General features: G+C 48.9%; 6 protein-coding genes across 6 annotated transcripts; 2 read left to right on the forward strand and 4 right to left on the reverse strand.

Moving 5' to 3' along the window:
- Window positions 1-627: 627 nt before the first annotated feature.
- On the forward strand, window positions 628-1,272 carry ANOM_010120 (uncharacterized protein; the record flags this gene model as incomplete). Its single annotated transcript, XM_015555376.1, has 3 exons — window positions 628-729; window positions 842-1,142; window positions 1,196-1,272. 3 exons carry the CDS (start codon window positions 628-630, stop codon window positions 1,270-1,272), a joined length of 480 nt encoding a protein of 159 aa, XP_015403590.1.
- A 50-nt stretch (window positions 1,273-1,322) lies between these two features.
- ANOM_010121 (uncharacterized protein) lies at window positions 1,323-2,855 on the reverse strand (the record flags this gene model as incomplete). Its single annotated transcript, XM_015555377.1, has 4 exons — window positions 1,323-1,691; window positions 1,751-2,328; window positions 2,379-2,459; window positions 2,516-2,855. 4 exons carry the CDS (start codon window positions 2,853-2,855, stop codon window positions 1,323-1,325), a joined length of 1,368 nt encoding a protein of 455 aa, XP_015403589.1.
- Window positions 2,856-4,487: 1,632 nt separating this feature from the next.
- On the reverse strand, window positions 4,488-4,910 carry ANOM_010122 (uncharacterized protein; the record flags this gene model as incomplete). The annotated part of the gene is made up of 1 exon (XM_015555378.1): window positions 4,488-4,910. The coding sequence occupies one exon, from the start codon at window positions 4,908-4,910 to the stop codon at window positions 4,488-4,490; it is 423 nt and encodes a 140-aa protein (XP_015403595.1).
- Window positions 4,911-7,709: 2,799 nt separating this feature from the next.
- ANOM_010123 (CAAX farnesyltransferase subunit beta RAM1) lies at window positions 7,710-9,774 on the reverse strand. Its single transcript, XM_015555379.1, has 7 exons — window positions 9,266-9,774; window positions 8,990-9,145; window positions 8,860-8,934; window positions 8,676-8,803; window positions 8,506-8,623; window positions 8,175-8,453; window positions 7,710-8,111 (listed from the first exon to the last, which is right to left on the reverse strand). Exons 1-7 carry the CDS (start codon window positions 9,769-9,771, stop codon window positions 7,832-7,834), a joined length of 1,542 nt encoding a protein of 513 aa, XP_015403594.1. The 5' UTR covers window positions 9,772-9,774; the 3' UTR covers window positions 7,710-7,831.
- A 3,391-nt stretch (window positions 9,775-13,165) lies between these two features.
- Window positions 13,166-15,645, forward strand: ANOM_010124 (Zn(II)2Cys6 transcription factor domain-containing protein; the record flags this gene model as incomplete). Its single annotated transcript, XM_015555380.1, has 4 exons — window positions 13,166-14,302; window positions 14,367-15,218; window positions 15,273-15,471; window positions 15,525-15,645. The coding sequence occupies 4 exons, from the start codon at window positions 13,166-13,168 to the stop codon at window positions 15,623-15,625; spliced, it is 2,289 nt and encodes a 762-aa protein (XP_015403592.1). The 3' UTR covers window positions 15,626-15,645.
- A 1,176-nt stretch (window positions 15,646-16,821) lies between these two features.
- Window positions 16,822-18,252, reverse strand: ANOM_010125 (F-box protein; the record flags this gene model as incomplete). The annotated part of the gene is made up of 2 exons (XM_015555381.1): window positions 16,822-17,696; window positions 17,757-18,252. 2 exons carry the CDS (start codon window positions 18,250-18,252, stop codon window positions 16,822-16,824), a joined length of 1,371 nt encoding a protein of 456 aa, XP_015403591.1.
- Between the last annotated feature and the right edge of the window lie 124 nt (window positions 18,253-18,376).

Raw genomic sequence — 18,376 nt, forward strand, 5'->3', positions numbered from 1 at the left:
TACCAAGTCAGCCCTGGGTAATTGTACACACACACACACACACACACACACACATACTCTCTCTCTCTCACATACAAATACAAATACACACACAAATACAAATACAAATTACACTCCTCATACAACATCCATACCATACCATGCAAGCTATGTAGAAACCGCAGGTCGAGGGTAGGGTTATTGTGCGACGCAGACCAGGATCTCGACATGGGTGATTTTTCTTTTTCTTTTTTTTTGCTTTTTTCAGGGTAAAGGAAAGGTACATCCATACCTCAGCTAGTGTACATGTATGTATGTATGTATGTATGTAGGCATGTAGGTCGCAGACTAGGGTGGAATGTATGGGATGCATGGGGGGAGGGCTACCTACGTACGTACTTTGTGCTTCTTCCGAGGGTTTAAGAAGGGGGGCGTGGGGTCTGTCTGGGGTTTGAAAGAGGGAGGGTGAGTGGTTTTGGTCTTTATCTTGTCTTTGTCTTTTTTTTTTTGGCTAGGGTTGTCATTTGGTTCAATTGAATTTGATTGAGGTATTGGTTGGGTTTTGATTACAACTGTGAATCGGGGTTTATTTGCTTCGAGGTGGTTTTTGGGGCTTCTTGTCTTCGTCGACTGCTGGGATAGAAGTCAATGGCGCCTGTCGGTCCTCGTGCCTCGAAGGAGGAGTTCATGCAGGCTTTGGTCTTGGATTCGCAGGATCCGCAGCATGAGCAGATTTATAGGGCGATGAGGGTATGTTTTCTCGTCTACTATTTGTCTTGTTCTTGTCATGTCATGTCATATCGTTGTTTATATCTACGTCTATCGAATGCTGTATGGTACAATGGTCCATTGACAGGAACAGGATGAAGCCATCGTCGTCTATAATCGTCTCAACGAAGATACCTCGCACCTCCTCGACAGCGTAGCCAACGACCCGTCCACCCGGCCGCCCTTCTTCTGGCATCATATCCGTCCCGAGCGCCAACGATGGGGGATCATCGAGATCGCGCAGAATGCTGGGCCCTTGACCCGTCCTTTCTTCGCTCGTGGCGCCACGGCCGGTGAGTACGGTCCGAATTGGGTGGCCGGGTGGTTGCTGTATAGTGTGTTTCGGTCGAGGGATGTTCGGAACAATCGCAATCGGCGAAAGGGGGACGATCATGGTGAGTGACAGTGGTGTCTGGATATTGTGCTGGGTATGCTGACGGGTTCGCAGGTCAGGGCTCGAAAACGAAGAAACAGGAAGAAGATGCGCCGCCGAAGAAGTACTATGATCCGGTGCGAAATGGGTAGACAGGGAGTACGGAGGATTTGACCGTCCTGGTGTGCATGTAACACAATCCTTAATCATCGTCTTCGCTTTCTTTCGTTCGATTCGATCCGTTCTTTTGCATTCGCTCCTTTCTTAAAGCTTCCGTCACGCGTTCATCTCGCTCGTCTTTCTTCTCATCCCACACAACGTCGTACTCTGCTGCAATAGTTTTGATTTCTTTTCGCAATAAATTCCCTTCGTCGATCAGTGACTCCCACTCATGGAGGTCTACGCCCTCCCTCTCATACAGCTTCTTCTGTCGCGCGTTAATCGTAAAGTCAAGCGCTGACTTATAGGAGATTTCGCGGTTGTGGTAGAGGAACCATAAGTAGCCCCCCATCAGAGTTGACAAACTGGCCAGATACGTGACCGGTTCCATGGTATCCCAGCCCAGATCCGTCTCGAACGTAAGTTGTATACGAGGTACCACCACATGGCGAGAATCCCGAACCCTCCCACGGCCACGCGCTGCGCTCCTCGGTGTGCCAGGGCATCGCACTCGTGCTTGATCTCCGCGATGCTCTGAATCCTTCCGGAGATCTTCCGCAGCCGCATTCTCAGGAAGTGTGTTCGCTGATCGAACGAAGGCACAGTCACATGGATCTGGCGCAGACCAGCCGGACCCCCCTCGATACTGACGATGAACTCCCGAGCCCGAGAGGCGTCGCGGACAAAGTCGCCGACCTCGGTGGACTGGGACCAGCGGACAAAGCGTTCTTCCCTGTTGCTCTTGCCGGGTTCGCCACGTCGAAGATAGCTGTATGTGTCATCCTCCTCGTCCGGTCGACGTCTCCGCTGCCTAGCTTCATGTCCGGCCCCAATTTCCCCCAATCGGTGCACCTCAGTGTCGGTCGTCTCATACATTGATTTCTTAGGTATGACAGGGTTGTCATCCATCTGAAGTGCAATAAAAGAGACAGCAGGCGGCCTTGGCTTCGCACCATCGATCGAAACCGGGGGGATCTCATCCTGAATGAGACGTTCGAGGTAAGATAACGGCTGCTGTGGATGTATCAGGATAGCTATCGGCTCAATATCTTCAACAGTTAACTTTTGTGTTCCGTCAGGCCCAAAAGAACAAACATACCATCGTGTTTACTATTATGACTAGCGGTAGGTAACGGAATAAGAACCTTGAAGAGTCTCGACGGCGTCGTCAACAATTTCCCTGCAACCCGGACTAATCAGCGCGCCCTGAAATGAATCGAGAGGAAGCGCACCCACCCTTCGACATTGCATTCGCAAGCTTCGACCCCTGCTCCCCATCTTCGCTCTCAGCACTCCGCTGCCGGTCCTTCTCTCTGATCTCAAGCCTCTCCAGCTCGTCCCTCGTCTCCTGTTTGTCCTCCTGGATGGCATCAAAATGCGCGAATCGCCGTACCTGCATAGACACAGGTAGCCCACACCTCAAAGCGCCTTGACCCTGTCTCCCAGCCAAAACACCACAGGCAACGCGCGACTGGCCCGCCACCGGCGAGTTGACATACAACCTCGTCCCTGGCACGCCAATGGGCCGTCTAGCCATCGCCCCAAAGGCGGACACCCGACGCACAGCCGCCCTCATATCCGACAGACGGCCGTGCTCTCAAGAATCTAAAGCTCGAGACCAAAAAAAACAAAACATACAGATACAAATGACTTCATAAACATTAACAACCAGTGTACTCGGTAAAATAGTATAGTATAGCAGCCAGCTAACCCCGGAACCCAAAAGCAATGCCAAAGGTAAAGAGAAAAGGGATTGTTTATATCATAGCATAGCACTGCCTCCTTCACGCATCCCCACAATATCGCATCCATTTATATACTAGCTCCATGCCATCATGGCATCATAGGCGACCCTGTTTGGGTTTCGCTTTTCTTCTTCGAGAACGGGACTGTATACGTCATGGTGAGTCAGCAGATTAAGCATCGCAGGGGAGAGGCGCTTTACCGTTCTGGGGCTAGTGAGATATATGCCAGGTGCTTCGATTTCGACTCCGCTCTTTTTGAGATGTAGGCGTTTCAGGGATATTGATGTTGTCGGTAGGCATGGTGACGATGGTGGGTTTTGCCGTTGCTTGGGGTTCGGTGAGGCCACGTTTGTAAGGGGGGGGTTTATGTATGTACCGTATGTCTGGGGTTGCGGTGAGGGGGGGGGACTTGTGGACTTGTTTTCTGCATGGGTGAGATGTGGGCATCTAGGGGGATTCAACTGGGTAGGAATTGTTATTAGGGAAGTTGTTTTGGGGGGCTTTTTACTATTGTTTGTGGTTGTAGTAGGGATTTTAATGTTTGTTGGTGTTTATAGTGTTATAGTCGGTTATATAGTTGTATGTGCTATATTTGCACAGTTGGAGTGGACATAAGGCCTTATACTGATAGCTCTTTTTGGATAGGATAGTATATACAGGCATATGTCTATGCTAGTAGTTGGGGAAATGTTTGGTGTCGAGTCAAGCTCGGGTTCTTGCTTTCTCCTGGTTGGGGGGTAGAGCTGTGGTGAATAAGCGTGCGGTTTCTAGACATTAGGCGAGTATTCATATTCTTGAGTTATACCTACTATAATCTATTGGAGTGAGGGTAACCGGGTTTTCAATCTTTCATACTTGTTAGTCGCAAGTGTTAATCCCGGGCTGGATAGAGATATTGTATAAAGAACTACCAAGGCAAACCAACGAATACGCAGTAGCACAATAGACCTCTGCTTTTACATTACCGATTTTGCGTGCCGACGAGCATGGTTTCAAAGTAAAAAATGATGTAGGTTATCAAGAGAAAGGAGAGTAGATCCTAGGTCTAGATTCTAGTCCCTGTCGTACAGACTGGTTGTTGTACCTGAAACTGGGTGCACATGTACACATATGGCAAAGGAGATGGATGACTGGATTCATTCTCATATAGAACTAACTGGTGAAAAGAACTATTCCGCCACTTGCACAAGTCAAAGAACGCTGGACAGCTCAATGCAGTAATGCACATTCAATCTTATATCCATACTCGGAATTTTGTAAGCCTGGCAGCACACTAGGTATATCTGTCGATGGACTGATTTTTCGACTAAGGTCACACGCTTCAATTGAGAACAAGCACTTCGATCTATCTGGATATTCAAGTCATGTCATAAATCATAAAGTCGTTAGAGTCCTCCACGTAGTTTTTGGCTTTGTACGCCGAGTTCCACTTGACCACAATTCTGTGAAAACAGCAGGGGCGACTACATTCCACGGCTGCTAAATGCGAGGGCCCTCGACGGCACGGCGGGCCTGTCCTGACCGAATCGTCCTCCCTCGTAGCTTTCGGGGCTGCTCCCTCCGCTCCTGCTTCCTCCACTGATCGAGGTATCGGTATCATCGTAGCGGGCCTTTCGTCCAGTGCCTATCGCCACAGGCATTCCCTGGACAACCCCTCCGTGGTCATGTCCAGCTGGGTACATGCCATCATTGACGGAGAAATTCCGACAGATGAGGTACGCTCGCATTGCAGCATTCTCTCGAGCCAGGGTTTCGTTTTGGTAAACAGTGTCCGTCTGGTATTCCCGATTATTGACGCGAACAATGCAGGTATACCCGGTAGGGCCTTCATACACCTCAAACTGGGGCTCCGGCCAGCGGCGGCGTCGGCAAAGACCTATACACATGGTTATTCAACTTCGAACTTGACTTTAGTCAGGACTGTGACGTTTGGAAGCCACCAGGGCAATTTGCCGAGATGTTAACAAATCACGTAAAGTGCAACCAAGTAAATCTCTGATCGATGCACGGGATAGTCATTTCCCCCGAGGGTTTCTCAAGGAGACGAAGAAGAGAAAAAAAAGAAAAAAGAAAAAGAAGATTTAGGGGAAAAGGTTCATAAACCGCGATTGCCGCGATCAAACCAATTTGGGCAAGGGATTTCTGAGATCGACCGCGTAGAGTTGGGCATATTGCAACAGAGAGGCTACATACTCGCAAGGTATAGAACATAGTACATCGTGAAGACAGGCGGGCGTCCAATAAAACGTATGGTACAGAGACGTATCAAAGCAGTATTTGCTGCCCTGGGTCTGTTGACACTGCACAAGATCCTGGCAACCACACCCAAGGTATGGAAACAAGCCTATGCAACGGCGCTTGTTGATGCCCAATGGCCACGTTCCTCATATGACACTTCAAGGGATCTGCTGTTTCGGAATAGCCAAGATCTTGTCACGAAAAGCGGATCAGTGGAGAGGCTTAGTATAGATTTGGTCAATCTAGACAAAGGCACGACAAAATGCGAACAAATAGAACTAACGTATGATGGAAGATAGCAACATTCCACACAATGGTAGAAAGCAAGAAGGGAAAAAAGAAAGAAGGGAAAGAAAGGCAGGCAAATATTATCATTCTAGCTAGGTATAATCAGTTCAAATAAACAGGCGGGGCCCATAAAGCAGTAGTCCATAACTTAGGGTCAACAGAGAGGCAAAAAAAAAGGGTCTAAGAAAGGAAAAGAAAAAAGAAAAAAGAAAAATAAAATAAATAAAATAAAAATAAAAAAGGCCAATGGTCTTCTAATCGGGTCAATTGAGGCATTCTCCACCAGATTGGAGTTCTGGCGCAGGTAACAGGCGAATTCCATGAGCCATTGCGGATCTAAATTGTCCTAGCTTTGTTCATTTCGAGTCGTTTCTTTCTGGAGATCGAATACTGGAAAGTGTGGATTGAAACGTTGATGTGCTGGCATGGCTTTCCACCAGTGATCCAGTACTAGAAGACCCAAGACAACTTTGCTCCATATGCCACGGTGTAATTCGCCGCCGATCCAGGCGGCTAAGATTGACATGTTGCTCAGGATAAGAAATTCCGGTCAAATCGTCATTTCGGTCTACCATTCTTCCTGCAGAACGAGTGCCGGAGCTCTGGGCAAGGGCGATAATCAGTAAATCTTTTAGTTAGTTCTTTTTTCTCCTTTCTTTTTTGTTACTCTCCTTCCTTTTACTAGTCCGGTTGAGAATTTCTAGAACCCCGCATTAAAGACGAAATCTAGAAAGGATTCCCGTCGTTCCAGAATCAGCAAGCATGAGATAAAATAATATATTAATTGGAAAAGAGGCGGCGTTGTGGAAGGCCACTAATGCATACAATGATGAATCCCAACAAGAGAGGGGTTCATGTCGCGCAGACGAATCCTGGTTGTAATCTTAAAAAAATATATATAATCAGTGATTAAGGAAGATTATAATAATTAAATGGATGTCGACTCCGTAGTCTGTGGGCGAGAGGGAGGGGGAAAAAAAATAAAAATAAAAAAAAGTGTGCCACTTTAGTCAACAGTAGTATTAGCCACGATGGACCCGGCTACGACTTTTTTGCTCAGACCAATGCTGAGGGACGATCACGATCACCATCGACTCGGTAAGTGATCCGAAAACGTCTCTTGTGTGAATTGACCGCCTCCTCGGAAATATTCGACGTCTATCCTGTGATCTTTCAGGAGGGCCTTTCCAGCTGAAAGGACGACGATAGATCGATTGTTTTCATCAAGAGCGAGCGGCGGTTTCCCACAAATTGACGGACATCGTCATAAAATCCCCGGTTTGGACGATGATCAGCCGTGTGGGAAAACGAAATTGGTTCTGGATTTGCGCCGGTGGATCTCTGATCATATCCATTGGACGAGCCATTCCGTGGTTGGCAGACAGGCATCGGACGCAATGATGAGTTGGCAGTTTGGTCGTTTGGCGCGGCGGGGAATCCATGTCACTTTACACGAGACGAGGAGAGAAGTATAACCACCATCCTGCAGAGTAGTAGTAGGAATAAGTAAAGTAAATAATAATGATCCTTCAATTGAGGTTCCGCGCAACTCAATTGCCATTTGCACCACTGTTGACCCCTATCCCTACCCTCGACTGACAGACTGCAGTCTGTGCAGTGCATTGTGTGAGTCTGCCTTCTTTTTCCCTCGCAGAAAGTAACGGGGGTAGAACAAAGTTTGGAACTTAACCTTCACTCATTCTCTTTGTATTGGCAGGTGGGGTGTTTTTTGTTCCCCTAAAAGTAACGTTAAAAGGTGGAATACAAGACATAATGGGCTTTTGGGGAGGGAGGTCAATGTCACGGCCATGGTTGACTGCACCAGCCTAAGAGGGGAACACCAAACAAAAGAAAAGAGGTGGTTAAAGGGAATTTCTTTACAACAAATGCTTCCGGACCATCGAGTCCGCCACCTGAACGATCAAGATACAGGGCAACCGCTGACTCAGTCATACACGGGGAATTCTAGTTCTGCAGGAAATCATTCCACTTCATGCAGTGTCCAACTGCCGGTACCACCAACATCCCGTGATTTCCATCCTTCTTCCTAGTACTTACACATTTCACCCCTTACGTCTTGTTCGTTTACAAACAGAGCTCATCAACCCTCGAGGTTCCTGGATGACGCGTTCTCCGGTGAGCGTTGACATGGGGTTGGGAGCAATCATAGTCCTGCATTTTTACTGTACACAATAATAGCAGTCTGCCTTATAGATCATTTCTCATCTTTGGTGAAGTCCATTCTCGTTGTTTTGTCCACTTTTCATTTGCCCAGAATCAACTAGACCTCAAGCGGTGCATTTTCATACCATGTACGCATATTCTCGGCAGCCTGATGGGGAATGACATACAGAGGGTGGAGCGCTGTGAGCCGATCCTTCTCATCGAATACGCTCAAGTCTGATCCGTCATTGTTCGAGCTGGTGACAGGAAGGGATTTCCAGGAAAATGCCGAGGAGAAGTCCTCCTTGGAGCTTGCGCTAGCATCGGTATGGTAGTGGTGATATTGGGTCGTGCTCAGTCCAGTGAGAGTATAGCATGTGTGGTACGAATCTGGATGTCTACGTTTGACAGTTAGCTCCGTAAATTGCGCTGCAACAGAGACCTATATGGGATGACCATACTTTCCGGGCTTGTCACGAAGCCCTCCGTGCTTTCCCTGGCAGCAAGCAAGGATGTATCTTGTCAGGCCTTCGCGGCTATAGAGGTTGCCCGTTGAGGTCTGTTTAGGAGCCGAGGCTGATTGGGTGCCATTTATTGCGGACTGAATCAGTGGCCAACAACCTCCAACCCAAAAGCTGTAGCATCCATCTACCAACTTGTTGGTCCGTCCAGCGAACCCTCCTTCAGGAGCGTACTGTCGAGCGGAAAGCCATGATAGGAGCATTGGAACATCCACGGATCTAGTATTCTCAGCAAGAAGTGGGGGAATAGCAAGCTTATGCAGCTCCTTACCTGGAAATGGTCGCTTCGGGCTTGCCTAGAATGCATAAGCACGCCAACGCGCAAAAAGCGTAGGCGCCATGCGCCTCCGACCCGGGACTACCGGAGATGCCACCTTCGAAAGTCTGGCCTATGGCCTATGAGCACTCCCGTCCATTGGACCAAACTAAGATACCACTTACATCGTGATAGATAATCTGGCAGGCCACTCGTGAACTTTTCGAACCCATGCTTCCGAGCTGCGGCATCAGGTGGCAAGGTAAGTGGTAGGTCAAGGAGCGATAAAAGCACCATCGCGCAGTAAGCGCCTCTGGTATGACGTTCAGTCAGATCGAGTGGTAGGACGATAGATAGGAGTGTTACTACCTCACATCTTCTTCCCCACCCTCGGATACTCTAAAGCCACCGTCGGGCTGCTTCAGCCTTCCGAGCCATCTCCACCTAGTCCCAAGTTAATGGTGCACAGATCTTCAACGGTGGCAGCTATACAACTCACATTGCCTCCCGATCGATCAATTGGAAAGCCTCTTCGCCACCAACCATGGCGAGCGATAGAACGGCAGCATAGGAGGGTGCGCAGTGTGACAGTTGGCCATGTCCTCCTCCAAACCCACCAGTGGGGTTCTGCATAGGTCTAAACGACGTAATTACCCTGGGAAGGAATGAATTTAGACATTGAGTTACCGAAAACAGCAATCGACCAACATAAGCAGATTACACCCCCTAATGATCCTACAAGAGTGTAGATCAAGGCAACCAGGCGCTTGCTTACCGTTCACGGAACTGACTGGTGTCTTCACCTAGTAGGGTTAAGCCAGCTAGGGCCCAGTAAACCATCCAGGGACGACTGGCATCAAGGGCCACAAAGCTCCCCGGATAGTCCTCTAGGGAGTCATACAGATAGGCAATATGATCATCACGATTCAGTGCCGGTACCCCAAACTGATTGAACGTTCCCTGTTGGCTGCTATGGATACCTTTCAGGAATGGTAAGCATTTGTTTACGGTTTCTTCTTGAAGCTTTGTTGTCTCAGTTTTGAGAGCATCTTGGATGATCGGCAGCTCCTTGAACAGCGCTGGGACCGCCGGATGTACTTGGGTTTCGCTCATTCTGCGCTGCTGCTTAGGCAGTGTATGATCCTGTGAAAGAGTTGTCGATGACGGACAGCTTTCTGCCGGTTGGTTGGGCGTGATGCTTGACTTTCCCGCCGATATTTGACTGGTCGAAGCGAAACGAACTTTTCGACGCTGCTTTCCTGTCGCTGAAGTGACAGGCATGAAATCTTCCGAGGAAGCTTAGATCAGTATATAATCTTGTGGACAAAGGAATCTAATGTCGATAACAATAATAATCACATAAGCGATCTCACTGCTATTGTTCTGTTATTGGCAATGGAGAAAGCGCATTCATTGTTCTTTTTTCCCACTGGGCGGTGGGTCACCCCTCACTATGGTAGACACCTTTTGCCCTCTGTGCAAGTTTTTACTATTATACGCTTCATTCACCACTCTCATAGCCTTTTGTAGAAAAATAAAATGATAGAATGCTGCTAATACGACCATTGCATAGTTCTAGCTATTCTAGCAAGTACGATTTTTAGGGAGTAGCATCAGGAATGTCAAGTCCAAACCGAAGATCCATATTTTTCAGACCCGGATGTACTCCGTACTGGACTTACCGTCATAACCCTCCACGTTCTGTCAAAGAAGCCTGTGGTCCCGTGACGAGCATTCCTTTTTCCTAAGGCTCCCGCCAACATCAGAACCGGAATGGATCGGCCGGTGGGCACGGGGTGAAGGATTCAACCCAATAGCATCTCACAACCTGGCCAGGATGGTACCGCATCTGGTATTCCCGCTACGAAAAGCCCTTGTTGAACTAAAAGAGGTAGTCCAATTCTTAATCCTAACTAGTTGTTGATCAACTAGCTTGGGTGTCTGATGAGGGGCTGTCGGCTAAAAAGTCCTCCTCGTTGCCACCTCTTCCAAGGCATTGTTAGCACAACGCACAAAGGCAATGAAAGATAATCTGATATCACGAGGGAAATGTTACCTTGCCTGATCGATGGGATCCTTGGATCTCGACAGCTAATACCCGTGGGCGAACATGGTCTGCATACACAGCATATCTCATCAGGATTCAAGGTTAGTCAAGGGGCGGCACTACCGAATCCCTATTCCTGGTACGAAGGACTCCGTCGACCAGAATGATTCGCGCACACAGACCACCACGTACGGCTACGTTCCCACCAGGTATGGCGCTGATCAATCAGCATCAGACACAGCCACTCAAGCGCCAATCTTGTCAATAGATATCCGCCCTCTGGAACTGAAGTTACCATTTATGGAGCTACGCGTTGGATGTGTTATTGCATGCGGCGGATGGCGTGGCAAGCTGCGAGTCAGAACCCAAGCGAGCCGATACGATTTCTTAGTAGGAGGCAAATGGAGTTAGTTGATGGGCTTCCAGGATGTGGAGCCCACGGGCCTCTGAAAGCTGAAATTCAGATGCAAAACGGTTTTCCTTTTACGCCCTAGTCTGTCTTGCAAGATCCCTGAAAAAAAAAAGAGCTAAGCGCAACTTTGCCTACTTCTGTCTCTTTTTTGGGTCGGGTGGACGATGTGGCCACGATTGACTTTTGTCATCGCTCCCAGCTTCAGGGATTTGCTCGAGCGCCGATTTTGATCTATCATCTTCGTCTTCATACCCCATCAGCATTGTTGGCACTCATGCTTTCATGGATCGGCCCTCGGTTGTCTACCGCTTGACGGTCGAGAACAAACATAAACTCAAATATCGGAGGTGAAACACCTCGAAGGATCCAGACGAGATATAGGTAACTGTTCCTAAGCGCGTAAGAGGTGAACATTTTCCATGACGGGACTTGTTGAGGAAGAGAAAGAAATCAAGACAAACAATCAAGAAACAAAATTAAAACGGTCAACCGAAGACAACCAGTCAGCAGGCAGCTTGTCATCACCAGCATCAATTATCTCATCTTCATCGCGGGAGTGCCAAGTGAAGAGCTAGTCCAAAATGATTTTCTTTCCCGCGCCTAGAACAGCCCTGTATGGTAAACCAGGTAATACTGGGTTGGAGCTACTGCAGCGTCAGCCGCCCTGTTGTCAACATGTGTGCGTCAGTGATTGAACGTTGACGGGGACGAGGCTATAATTGGCAGTCAATATTGACTGATTCGTCGGAGCAAAGGCTGCAATGTTTGGACACGCATCCATACAGAGAGCGACATTCTGCTACCAGGTAACCCATCTTAGGTAGAGAGCAGGAGGTCCTCAATTACCATACCGTGCGTACGGGTATGGTCAGCGGGGTCTTTCCGAGCCCCAACACTATTGCCACGGCCTGCTGAATCGGAGCCCCAACTACCAATGGGCGGGGAGAATCCGCCGAAATTGAACGATCTGGATGGTTTCCACTGATCTTCTTTCCCGAATGTGCACCCATGCGTCTTTGACGGAGGAAACCGTGGCTGTACCGTGGTACTCGGGTAAATGGGACCAGCCTCTCTTCACTTATCACGTTTGTTGTCAGCACGAGAAGGGTTGACAAGGGGTCAGGAAAAAAGAATGCAATACTAGTAGTGAATGACAGACATCTGTGTCGATGTCAATGGCTGCTCACTTAAGACATATGATGAATGAGCGCATGCTACTGCTGCATTGGAGGTATGTACTCCCTGATGTACATACTTTTGAAACGTAATATACCTGCTTACTCTGTACAGTAAAGAATAAACCTCCGTTGGGAAGCACTGCGCTAAGCACGGTAGGGAAATCGGATGCATGTGTGTCTTCCACTAGTGTATCTATAACCCTAACCATTGGAGATCCTAAAGAGGAAAGTGAGTAAGTATCATGAGACTCGTCAATCGAGGAATGTGTCGAAGGTTCCCGGGGGTTGTATTTACTCAACCATACCATTACTGTACTGGGTAGTGGGGATATACTAGTACACTCTGAAGTTTCGCCTAGTTCCATTGATGCACATATTACCCTAAAGGCAGCTACTCGTGAAAGTTATGGTTAAATGGGTCGAGTAATTCTATTGCCACCCTGACGGGGTCGTTACCAGACGAAACAGAAAACAGAAATGTACTCAGTACAGTACCTCTAAGAAGAGAGTGAGACTCGGGACCTAGTGTGAGAGAAGAAACAAGAGAGAGAGAGAGAGAGAGAAAGCGGAGAAAGGAACAGAAGACTTCAAAATTACAAGCGGCGTGGCATTAAATCATGGTCACGGTAGCATGACCCCCCCCAGACAAGCCAGTGGGAAGGCATGACGGGACGACGGATGACCCAACCTCCCCACTCCGATAGCGATAACTCCATCCCAGGATCCCCTAGCGTATCTCCGGCCGACGCAACTCCCGCCTCACCGCTGCTTTGCTCCCCACCGCTTCATGCCCGCCATGGCCTCATCCTATCATCCTCTTCTCTTCTTTTCTTTCGTACCCCCGGATTCTGGGCTTTCTGCTCACCCGAAGCCCTTTGTCCTCAGGCTTCGCTGCTGCCGATTTCACTTCCAATCCTACCTCTTATTTGTTTTTTGTACCACCCGTCTGTCGTTTATTTTATTTTATTTTTTGATGAATTTTTCCCTTTCCTATTTCTTGTTTCCCCTCTCCCTTGGTACATAGGCAATTGACACACAATGTCAAATGTCGATATTTCCAGCGACGGCTTTATCGGCCTCGACTATGACTCGAGAAACTACCTCCAGCCTCAGTCATGGCCCGTGGCGGTGGACCACCAGGCTTCCCACCGAGCAGAAGGAGCGCGAGACATTTCTCCCTTGCAAACCAGCGGTCACGCATTTGAACAGTCGGTAGCTCAGGATCCCAATCTGATGGTCGACTGGCAATTTCAGCACATGCAACCCCACCTTCAGTACTCTCATGAGGAAGCCTCCTCCGCTCCTCAGTTCACGACCGCAGGCTTTGGGATGCCCCTCCAGTCGTCCCCCATTGATTTAATCTCTGCTACACCCCAAGGACAATTAAGCGGAAGTCTCTTAGACGGCCCATATCTGCCTCTGTCCGCACCGGTTGACATGGTTCCTTTTCCTTATCAAGATCTGCAATCTGACTTGATGGCCTTTCCGTCCGATGGCCTGGCGCATGGCCTACCTGAGATTCCCTCGTATGCCGCGCCGCAGAACGTAATAGACAGCAGCTCGCCCGCGGACACGTACTTGGAGGTCCGTTCGTTGACCAGTTCGAGCAGCGACAATGGCTGGAGCACTATTGAGCGCCGCTCGCATGAGTACTTCCCCGACCAAGGCTTCTTCATCAATCCCACGCAGACATTGCATGACAGGAGTCTCTCAGAGTCATCTTATTCAACGTCATATGGCAGCTTTGTAGAGATTTCGAATCCAGTCAACTCGCCCAGCTCGGACACCAATTTTGATGCCGCCTTCAATAACACAATGGCCCGACGCGTGTCATTCGACCATACCTCGCATGGCTCGCAGTCACCGACTGCGGTCAGTCCTGTGGCCATCGTGCGACCTATTCCGGTCCCCATGAAGAAGCCCTCATCGCCTACACGGTCTACCGGGTCACAAGCCTCGTCTACCTCTCCCCCTACAAGGAAGCCATCCCGCAAGAGCCCTATTGCTGCCAAGACTGCCGAAACAAAGGTACGGAAGCAGTCGCAAAATGGGAAGCCGGAAACCGAGAAGCGCGTTGGAAAGCGGAAGGGTCCGCTCAAGCCAGATCAGCGGAAACAGGCCAGCGAGATCCGCAAGTTGAGAGCGTGTCTCCGTTGCAAGTTCTTGAAGAAAACTGTAAGTAGTTCTTCCAATCACTGACGAGGCGAGCCCTGAGACAGTTGACTGACCGGTAAAACAGTGCGACAAAGGCGAACCCTGTGCTGGCTGTCAACCATCGCACGCTCGGTTATGGCAGGTGCCATGTACCCGCATAGACATTAAGGAAATTGGCTACTTCATGAAGGACTGGAAGGCTGACTACGAGCGTCATATCTCTCTTGGGTTCTCGGTAGGCAATATCAAAGGCTTCTCAGAGCATGAGAGGACTCTGTTCATCACCCATGGCTATGGTCAAATCCTTCCCATCAATGCTCGCGAGGTTTATGTGCACAACGAGCAGTGCTTTAGTGTCGACTGGGTCGAGACGTACAACCGAGGGCCCACGAAGTACGAGGTGGAAACCGCTAAGCTTTCTGCTGGAATGGAAGGAATTTCACACGCTATGCTATCCGATTATCTCGATCGCCATATCGATGGAAACGGCACCTTTGAGAAATTTGTTGATGATTACTTTGAAGGCACTCCGTTCCTGACACAAATGCTGAAGACCGCATTCCGGTTCTATTACCGTACAAAGATGCCGGTGATCCGCAAGGCCTTGAAGCTTATTATTGCCTATAACCTGACGCTCCATGTCACGTTGGTCGAGGGTCTGGGTGAGGAAGAAGGACTGCTTGGAAAGATTGAAGCAGAGACTTCAAAATTCAAGGGCAAGACATTAGCACCAGTAATGATCAACTTCCAAATCAAGTGTGCTATGGCAAACATGTGGCGTGAGTTGCAAAAGGACGTTCTGGAGGAGCTCTCTAGCCTCTATTCCAGCGTCTACAGCGGAGAGAAGCTCAAGAACTGGCCGACAATCTTCATCCTAGCGTCCATCCTTTTGGCCGTGTGGGAAGAGATGCAGTTCGACTGCCATTACCGCACTCGGGTAAGTTGTCTCTCGGATAGTATGGGATTTTCCAGAGATACTGACGGTTGTTAGGATGCCGCCGCTGTCGAGAAATTCTGCAACGACATGGAGACTACCCCCGTCGGAGTTATTGTTGGCTTGTTCCAGGCGATTTCGCAGAAGCTTCCCGCATTCACCGAGTGGGAAACACAAAAGCACCACCACCTGCTGCACTCGAACCCGGATGTCTGCAGCGCAATGACTGAGGTTCGCCAACACGTCACGCAATATGGTAAGAAAGTCGAATGCCACGCAGCGTATTTGTCTTGGCTGACCTCCGTCCAGAGAGCTATCTCCGTAGCCGCTCCAGTTCCAAATTTGACCGCAACGACTTTGACTGTTTATCGAATAAATTTGTTTCAAGACTTGTTGTCCGCGCCAATTAAATGATCAGCTATGAGAATGATGGTACATTGTGCTTGTTTTTCTCACGGCTTTTCAATGACGGCATCGGCGCGGTATGAAACTATGAGATATGCCGGCATTCACGATTATGACTCGCATTAAGCCATTAGCGACTACGATCGTTCTATTCATTCTTGTTTTCCCGTCTCGGTCTTCTCTACATTATTCTTTTTATTTCTTGTTTTTGCCAGTCTAGCCTAAAGCTACGTGTTGTCTCTTGCGTGGTTTCAACTTACACTCTTTTTTGCTTCTAGTGGTATACCTTTCTCGCACAGTATTATAAACAGCGATGATGAGGATCACGAATGTCATGATATTGTATGGTCACGAAATGTTTTCCAGCAGCAAACGATGAGCGCAACTGAGTTGCCGACGTATAGTGGAGGCTAGTTCCCGCTTCATGATGCTGCTTTTTTGCATTTATGTGCCTGATTAGCGTATGTCTGTGTGTGTGCGCATTTGTGCTTCTCTTGAATTATCTTGATTCTTGTTTTTATCATTCTGATCTTGTTATCTATTATGGGGATTGTATCTCAATATCGGAGTGTGGGAACGGGTTGTGTGGCATGAAGTTTTGACTCTTATTGGTTTTTCTGTTCCCTTTTTTTCTGTTTTTAATCAAGAAAAAAAGTGTACTCACACACTCCATTGCCCTTGGTTGCCTTGAAGCTAGAGCCAAGTCCCAGGGTAATAAATATCATTTCATATACGGACCAACTCGAACATCCACGCCAGTGAGACTCGTACATACAGAACTTACACCGTCTAAACATTTCCACTCCCCAGCAACCAGTAGCAATAATGTGACCCAAGTAACACCGACACCGTACAACAATGAGTTGGCCTCTTACCAGCCAATCTATTACCCTCGGACTCGGGCGAATTCGGCTATGGCAACATACCGCCATGTGTCCTGTACGAAGTTTCGACTGCTTTGGGAAATTGTCCTAAATTTGGGTCTTCCTGTACTACTATTTTGAGAACGAGGCAACGAGGCTTTCCTCACCGTACACCATAGCCACGTTTACATATGGACAGCGTATGAATCGAGGGTCTTTTTTACGTAGTCGCTCTCGTTGAGAGTTCCTAAATTTGAACCCAACTCCGAGCTAATCGCCCCACAGTGGGTATGTATGGTGTATTCGACCAAGACGAGGGATCGTGTAAATTTGGGTATTCAGTTATTCCCTTGATCTAAGAACCGCCAACAGAACGAGCAACAACTGCAATCAATGGTAAGGTGCTCATTGTGGAGGCAGGACCGCACACGCTCCACTGCAAACTCCACCCCCACAGCCCGGAACGCTTGTCGGAATGACTTCCCATCTGAAGTGATTGCGTCTAATATCGCCGCCGAAGTAAACGTGGCCGACTGGATCATGATGTTCTTTAAGTTCGGTAAGCCCCCCGACATCACCCAGTCGAGAACGATGGATAGCGTCTGCAGATCCGGTCTACCCCGTTCTCTATACTCCCGGAAACGCAGGGATCGGAGACTCGGGGGAAGATGACAATATTGGCGGAGGGCCTCGGGGCTCTGCCCATCATCATCATCATCATCATCGTCGCCTCTTAGGACCTTCGGGTCAATGGTGAGCTGTTCGAGACTCGTGAAGTCGCGGAAGTCGAGGGCCGGGCAGTTCGTGTGCAGGTAGAAGTCTAGTTCGAGGTTGAGGAGTGAATGTGCTTGCGCTTTTAGTGCGTTCACGATCGCGCCTCGGTCTATGGGGAAATGATTCGGTAGGCTCGTCCATGGGGATCCCTTCAGGGTGAAGTTCTTGAGAGCTTTGGGGAACTTGAGCATGTCGTGGAGACCATGACTCGACACGTCACAGCAGAGCAGGGTCAGGGTTTCCAGTGATGTTGGGCTAAACCAGGGCTTCTTGGTATAACTCAGTGTCTCTGGGTCTAGGTAGGAGATCAGGGCTGCTACTATACTCAGCTTCTGGAGCTTGGGATGAAGCAGGACAGTCTCGCGCGAGGAAAAGCACCAAACATCACTTGCTGTATGCTGGAGGGGTGTAGGAGTCAGGTCGTTCATAATCAGCTCGCCTTGAGACTGTTAGTGCGTGTATATACAGAGTAGGGTAAGTGGAGCACGGAGTAGCAGACATGTTGTTAAGGAAGTCAGAACGCCTGACATCGACTGGGTTGACTGCTGGAAGAGCCAGGACCAGATCATAGACAGAGCGTCGAGTCTTGGTCCCGGCCCAAATTCCGGTTCATCATAAGATCTCTGTGTATCATATTCCAGGCCCTTGACGACAAGCCGTCTCAGGTTGACCAGGCGGCTGATTGTCGGTACCAGGCTCTCCACGAGGATTGGATAGTACTCGTCCTCATTTGGAATGTCGTCAATATAGTGATAATGTATCACAAGCTCTTGTATGTACTCTGCGCGGACCGCCTTACGGTCTATGGCATAGGTGAAGCTTTCTCCGTCATGGTTGCCCAGATAGACAGACCGGTAGAGATAAGGCTCCACCAGCGTCTGAAGACGTCGACATGTCCGCGCGAGATTCGCAAGGGAGGCACGCGATGGGGCCGCTGCTAAAATCCCTATCAGGATCTCCGTGGGCAGATGAAGCAGTTGTACGCCTGATGTCATTAAGAAGTCTGCTCTTGGTGAGTGAATCATCATGATTCAGGTACGGGAAAGCACCCACGGCTGTTGTCACGGCTAGGTTTTGTCTCCGCGTGTATTCTGTTCCGTGAATTTCACCGAAATCGGT

The sequence above is a fragment of the Aspergillus nomiae genome (assembly GCF_001204775.2).
Source record: "Aspergillus nomiae NRRL 13137 chromosome Unknown contig00325, whole genome shotgun sequence".
Classification (NCBI taxonomy): domain Eukaryota; kingdom Fungi; phylum Ascomycota; class Eurotiomycetes; order Eurotiales; family Aspergillaceae; genus Aspergillus; species Aspergillus nomiae.